General features: G+C 44.9%; 1 protein-coding gene across 1 annotated transcript; it reads right to left on the bottom strand.

Moving 5' to 3' along the window:
- Positions 1–201: 201 nt before the first annotated feature.
- Positions 202–3,058, bottom strand: LOC147441728 (uncharacterized). The gene is made up of 2 exons (XM_086483268.1): positions 2,661–3,058; positions 202–2,377 (listed from the first exon to the last, which is right to left on the bottom strand). Exon 2 carries the CDS (start codon positions 2,020–2,022, stop codon positions 550–552), a length of 1,473 nt encoding a protein of 490 aa, XP_086339394.1. The 5' UTR covers positions 2,023–2,377; positions 2,661–3,058; the 3' UTR covers positions 202–549.
- Positions 3,059–7,514: the final 4,456 nt, after the last annotated feature.

Here is a 7,514-nt window from a genome sequence, read left to right as displayed (position 1 = left end):
CTTGAGTTCAAAAAAGTTCTCTAAAAGGTCAACCTATTATTTACTTCCGATCGAACATGAAACGGTATTCTCCACTTAAAATTTCGGAAGGTTGCGTTGCACATAAGTGAAAAGGATGTGGATTCTATGATACGCGACTGCAAGACATGGAAGAGAGAGAGAGAGACACATATTTTGAAATTGTGTGGCCTTGTGGTGGAAGACAGAGAAGACCGTATCAACTTTAAAACATGTCATGTACATTTTGTGTGGTTTTGAGAGAGAGAGAGAGAAGAGTAGTACCACAGCACTGCACGGGCCGATTCAAATGAGAGAGCAGGTAGAGAATCTAGTCTCTGCTTGTAAGTTTTCCAGCTCTGGTATCTACCCAATGCCCATGGTGTCCTGCATTGCACACGCATTGCCTGCTTTATGGCATGCTCTCTCTTTGAATCTTGCACGCTCATGTATTTGTTAATCTGTATGCTACCATGTTTGTTTCATGACTCCTTGTCATTTTAGAAAGCATCCATACTTGCCTTTACACACTGGTTATACTCCTGCACAGCTTCAAATCTGTGCCTCGGAGCCACCTCGCTTCTTGCCCAGGCCTAGAAGCCTCCGACATGCCCGTAGAATTCCATTCTTCTTCTTTATCGTGGTGGCCATTCCTCCTTGTGTAGAGGCAGCCCGATTCGCTGCACAACAAGAGCAAAAACAGAGTAGTCGGCCACCCGCACCATGCAATGCAGCTCCGCACGCCGCGCATTCCATGACCAACCCCATCCGAGTGTCGCGCATGGATAAGGACCGCCCCAACAAAGACCTACAGCAAGCCGGCGCTGCGAAAGTGCCACCACTCGCATGCGGTTGCACATTGACGTATCCACTTTTTGTATATACTGCCCATTCATCCTCATTGAATGCTTCATTTCCACTGCTTCGAGTATCCCACGGGCCGCTGACACATGTTAATTCTGCGGGTCGCCCTGTGTCGTACCGCATTGATTGTGACCTTGCCCTCCTCTGCAATTCCTGCCGCTCCTCCACCTCTGCAGCTTCCTCCCACCTCTCTTCGCTAGGACTCTTCACATTCAGGCCCCGCCACATATCTGCCTCCATGGCATTTGTTTTCCGCAATGGGCGACCATCCGGTTCATTGAACTTGAGCCCTGCCTCCAAACAAGCAGCATCGCTCCCAATCCCTCCGGTCTTCTTCACCAGCAATGTTGATGGCAGCACAGAAGTCCCATAATCTTTCACAGATGTTGATCGCTGCAATCCATGAGGTTCCTCACTCTGCTTAGTATTGATTAAGCCCCTGGCCATAGCTTGCCTCACTTCTTCCTCCCACGAAGACCTGCCATCGTAAGACCTTCCCTTGTTTCTCATTGCATCCCTATATCGGACCATATCTTCCACAGATGCACTACTGCTCCTCCTCCTTTCTATTCCTAGCTCCTCTCTTGCAGATGTGCCCCATTCAAGGATGCTGCAGTAGTTGTTGCCACTTGCGCACGCATTCTTGTTATGGCTTGACCTCTGTTTATTCTGTTTAGTATGGTGATCTTGCTCTCCACTTTGCTTGCTTGAATCTCTACCCAGAAATCTCAATTTCTGTGTGCGTGTCGGAACTTCAGGGGGAACATGACAAAAGCTCTGCGAAGAATCCTTTTGAGATAGGGGACAGAGAAATTGCTCATTATACTGCTGCTCTTTCTTAAACCAGCCAGATACAGTGTGACCCTTATCTGATTTGCACCCAATTTTCTGCTTAAGCCGAACAGTAGCAAAGCCCTGGTGGGCAATAAAAGTGGGGAGGTCCTCCTTGCAAGACGGATCGCAAGCTTTGGAAATAGGGAATGGCTCCTCGCAAAAAGCTTTTCTATGTGTGTATAGATGCTCTTTCTTTTGAGCTTCTTCTGCTTGATGGTGTTGTTCAGGGTCTTGCAACAGGTAGTAAACTTCTTTCTGCTGTTGATCTGTTTGGTTCGGAGAGGGGCGCATAACTCGACTACACGGCTTAAATGAGCTTAAAGCCATTGTATTTTAGCTTTGTCCCTGTGCAGCATGAATAGGAAAATTGCAGCAATGGAGGAGCCAAAGCTTAAGCAGAGCTCATGTGAGTGGTGTTGTTTGGTTCGGAGAGGGGCGCATAACTCGACTACACGGCTTAAATGAGCTTAAAGCCATTGTATTTTAGCTTTGTCCCTGTGCAGCATGAATAGGAAAATTACAGCAATGGAGGAGCCAAAGCTTAAGCAGAGCTCATGTGAGTGGTGTTGATGGCATGGTGGGCTTTGTGGGAAAAAGCACAGAAAATGAACTTCCAAAAGGACAGTTAGCTAGCTTTTGTAGGCTTTTGTGGGTGGGCCATCATTTTGTAGTTGAAGAGAGCCTGCAAATCAAGGAAAAGAGGGATACAAAATGAATAGGAGAAAGGCAGGAAAACGTGCAAGGGGGGCAAATGATGCGCTCAACAGCCACCTCTTGGCTCTTGCCATTATACAATAATAATGGAGTCTATCTGTGTGTAGATGCCAGCCTCGACAAGGGTTAGCCTACTCCTCGCCTTTGCCTTTGCGCGCACACACACAAATGAAACACCAACACAGAAGGAGCCAAATGCATGCACGCCCTCCTCTGTAGAGAGGCGATGGAGAGAGAGAGAGAGAGAGTACCTGTCGGTGTGCTTGTCTGAAAAGGCTTGTACCCTGGAAAGGCTTGTTTAGCTTGGAGTGCCTGAAAAGCCGTGTAAAGCTTCAGACATCGACAGCCATAGCGCCACAAGAAGATCAACACTACACGATTCGAGGCCCGAGGGTCTGATTTGCAAGAAGCTCGACTCTGCAACACACGCACGCACACTCGCTTCTTACAGTTTACTCAAGCACCTTCTCCGGACAAACCTGCAGCAAGCAGTCTCGAGCTTTGCACGCTCTCTCTCTCTCTCTCTCCCGAGTCCCAGTGATCCCAATCATATGAAGAGTACATCACAGGCTTAATACACAGGCAGCCTCTCTCTAGAGTCTCTCTCTCTATGTGTGTGTGTGTGTGTGTTTGGGACGGAGGGGGGGGAGGGGGGTGGGGGGGAGGATGTTAAACTCCGCCTCTCCATGAATGATTACTTGCCATTCAAATCTCTTAGTTGACAAAATCGACCCCATTAAGTTGTCATCATCACTTAATTAACTTCTTTACCAGTACCTTTACAGTGAACTGTGAATTTGGCCAAACGTAAATTTCCAACCGAATTGCCAAGAAGCCCAATCGCATGGCGTTCTTTTGGCTTCACCCCAAGTCATAATTTTCTGTACAAGCCAAATTTTGTATTTCGACCACATGTAGGCAAGTGGACGAATAAAAGCCTACGCCATACCTTTCTAATTTCACCTCCTCTTCTTCAGTTAAAAAATTGAAACGAAGCATATTTAGGCACGTGTCACACTGGGACGGGCGACCATGGAGATTTGCAGGCAGTGGGCAGCCTTTTCATGTCACACTGAGTCAATACTAAAATGTTGGCTATAGGCTTCAGCGAACAGGCATTGGCCAAGTGGTCTGACGAGCGCATTTCACGCTGCAGGACAAGGCTCAAGGCCTCTCTCGCGCTCTCCCGCCCTCACTTTTTCAGTTGTCCACCACTTTGAGAAGATGGCCGGGCAAGCGAGGCTACCCCTCTGACAATACCTCGCGGCCAACTTCGCTTTTTTTCACCGACGAATAACGGCGCGCCATCTCAACTTGGACCGCATTTGCCTGCCCCAATGTGACACGGGCCTTATATGAGCTCTCCTACGTTCCATTCGAAGGACAATGAACCACAACCACCCCCCTCCAAAAAGAACACTACATCCCATGAGTTCGAGGTAGGACCCCGTTGGAGCCATGTGCACTAAAAGGGTTTGGGGTTTAGGGTTTAGGGCTTTAACATTGAAAATACTAGTACGGTCGACCGCCTTCGGCGGTCTCTCTCTCCCCTCCTCTCTCCCTCTTTCACGTGCAAAGGGGCTTTTTTTTAGTTTTGGACTTTAGCTTTCGGATCGCAGATTGCAACATGTGTAAAGGGCTCCCTTTTATGCCATATTATGTTAGTAGATTAGAACAAAATTTGAACTCCAGTAGGCCCAAAACCCCACCCTTTTTTTTTTTTGAAGAACAACTCTTAATTGAATTAAAAGAGAGGGGGGCAAAATGCAAATGCCCAGATAGGGGCTATCCTGGCCGAGCGAAAAAAAGGCTTAAAGATAGGAGAGGCATCAAAGGGGGTTACAATGAGAAAGATAATTTACAATGGCATATAGTCTCAGAGGGTCATAATAAGATTAAATGACATCTCTCCATCTTTGCCATCTCAGACTCTCATGCATAACTTTCACTTCATCTTGAATTGCTTTGGAGGCATGATCAAAACTTTATGTCATAATTCACTGAAGCCAATGATAAGGGGACAAGCAGAAGAAGAAAAGGGGCAGCAAAATTTACATTCATTCTTTTCTAACCAAATTTGCCAAAGATATATCCCCCCCCCCCCTTCTCCCCAAGACAGGTCCAGAGAGGAATGTGTACAAATTTGCATTCTCCTAGTAAAACGGATTTCCAAGTGATCTTTGAGAGGTCTACAGCACAAGCTTTCTGGATCTCCTTTTTGAAAAAAAAAATTAATATAAAATTGATGAACATGTGGGACAGAGTCTCTTCATGAACTTTACATCTTCTACAGATACCATAAGACACCCCAATTCTCTTAGCCTTTGATCATGTCCTTGATGAGGATAAGCCATATTAAACACCCGACCCTTATTTTGCTACCTGATAGCCTATTATGTTGAACCCTAATCCCTCCTTCTGTTGGTGTTTAGCTCGAAGGACAGCATTGTCCTTCGGGAGTAGCTTGATGTGTTGAATCCTAATCCCTCCTTCTATTGGTGTTCGCTATTTGCGTCGCTATAGACGTCGCTATATAGCAACGCCTATAGCAACAATAATAGCGACGTTTACAGGCCACCTATAGCGACGTTTATAGGGACGCTGCAGAGCCTTATATAGCGACAGTCATAGCGACACTCGAGAGAAAAAAAAATTGGTGGCAGGGCATTCCATCAACCATATTGAATGTTTCAATAATTGAGTAAACCTAAATGAATCCAAGATAAGCCCAGATTCACCTTTGAAAGAAAGTGCAAGCTTAGATATAGACCCAAAGTAGTCGACTACCCACAAGACAATATAACCATTAACTCCATCATCGATAGTATTGTTTGCAGAATAAAGATACAAAATTGACAAAAGTAAATTGATGAAAGTAAATCAATGACAATTGTACACATCATAGGCAAAATCACTTAATTGTTAAACTTTGCAAATGTAATAGTTACAACACCATTGTCATTATTGAAAAAATATACATGGTTTTCAAAAAGACATGTAAACGTCATCTCATGATACATATGCTATGACAAAAGGAAACTAATGCTATCTAGCTACGGCTAGATTGATGTCGTCTAATCAGACGTCTCATCGCGTCCAAGCGGCGTATTTGTCGAATTCTGCAAAAAAAAAACCAATTAGACAGCTTTCTGTAAGTATAAACATATAATTTATAAAACAAAACAAAGAATAAGCCCTAATACTAGCCATGCCGCCGCGAGAACTCAAAATGTCCATCAGGGCGTTTAATCCCTTCCTGCCTGCGTACTCGCACTTGTACGGTGTGGGGTCACGTCCTCATCGACCATTGTCAAAACATACAAAGAATCCATTATGTTAAAATTTAAAAGCCCCTAAACCCTAAACTATCAAACCTAAAGAGCAATGAAAAAACACTTACAAAATCGGCCTCAAATGATGCCCACCCGCCGCTCCCCAAGTGGTGCGATCTCCCTGCCTCTACTCGCGCTCTGGCTGCCTCCTTTTGTTGCTTCCACTTGTCAGGATTCTTGCACGCTGCTTTCTTCGCATTCTTCCTATCTTCTTTGGCCAGCCAATCTGGTCTGTTCCACCCATGCTTAATTGCTTTTTGCACTTCGGAACGCTTATGCTTGCAGTATTCGCGCATTCGAACCTTTATCAGGTCTTCATTGAAGCTGTCATCCCGTGTTGAAACTGGAAACTTGTCATGCAGCATGCTGGTGACTCTGTCTTTTAAATCACTTGGTACTTCACTCCAGGTGTTTATGTAGTGTCTTAACACCTGAGAGCAGATTACCCACATTCTTGAATATGTGCATTGGATTGAGCAAGTGATCCCGGGGAGGTCACCTAATAAAAATGCAACATATCATGTGAGTTCAACAAAAGGGTATTTAAAGTTCTTGAAACTTACAGAAATGTATATACAGAAGGACATTATTTTTTCAAATTTGAAAAAAACTTACAGATTTTAAAAGAAAAGGGTATATTGTATTCTTTAAAAAATTAACAGATAAGGGGTTGTACAAACATGTCTTGAACGCACGTGATATGGTAGTTTTACACGTAGTGAACCCCCCGAACAAGTGATTGATCATGAGTCGGGGCCAATATGGTAACTCGTACCATAGTGAGAGTCTCTTCATCCCTAGGGGCAAACCGTCATCACACATCTCCTTCTGCTCTAACCATGCTTGTGCAGACATCCTCGGTGGCTCTCTTCCCAAAAATCCATCGCGTAGTAACACATGATTCTCTGGAAGATACGCTTGATGACCTTCGTAGATTTGCTTCTTCAATGAGGACGTCCGACGTGCATTCAGTCTAGGTCCACATGTGACACCTACTCCGTATCCGCTTGTTTGAAGCCCTGCATGTATACAGATGATAATAGATAAGCTTGAGAAATACCAAGATTTACAGTGTTTGAGTTTAAGTATAAATCACCTGAGCATTCTGTTAGTCCGGGATAGTCATGCATGGTCCACGTTAGAATGCCTCGGGTCAAAGCATTCCGTCGACCTGTGTGTCGGCTCATATCTACCACTTCTATGCCAATCCAATTGTTGTAGCTCTTCCAATAGTGGACGAAGATACACATCCATATTCTTCACTTTATACCGCCCCGGCACAATCAAGCTTAGCCATAGGTGCCCCTTCTTCGTAGTCAACCACGGGAGAATGTTGTAGTTGACGATGACAACGGGCCATACACTGTAAGATGTTGATCTTTGACCAAATGGATTTACGCCATCCATAGCCAGGCCTAGGCGCAAATTTCGAGCTTCCTTGGCAAAATCCGACCATGTTTCATCTATATGTTTCCAGGCTACGCAATCTGCAGGAATCTGTAGCACACCATCCGAAGATGTATTCTCCTCATGCCATGATGCTAGGGCGGCCATGGACTTACATTCGAAGAAATGCTTGATGCGAGGAAGCAAAGGAAAATGTCGCAAAACCTTTTGTGGAATTTTTGTTCCGTGGAGATCTACTCGATATCTCTCGGAATCACATTTCGGACACTTCTCCATGTCTATGTATTCCCCTCTGAAAAGAATGCAGTCGTTAGGACAAGCGTGGATCGAATTGTAATCCATCCCCAAGTTTTGCAAGATCTTTCT

This window comes from Adiantum capillus-veneris, chromosome 15 (assembly GCF_014529385.1).
Source record: "Adiantum capillus-veneris isolate H3 chromosome 15, ASM1452938v2, whole genome shotgun sequence".
Classification (NCBI taxonomy): domain Eukaryota; kingdom Viridiplantae; phylum Streptophyta; class Polypodiopsida; order Polypodiales; family Pteridaceae; genus Adiantum; species Adiantum capillus-veneris.
This window is presented reverse-complemented; position numbering and strand designations above follow the sequence as displayed.

Excerpts from the sequence above, each read along its gene's own strand:
- LOC147441728 (XM_086483268.1), bottom strand. The coding sequence starts at position 2,022 with ATGGCTTTAAGCTCATTTAAGCCGTGTAGTCGAGTTATGCGCCCCTCT.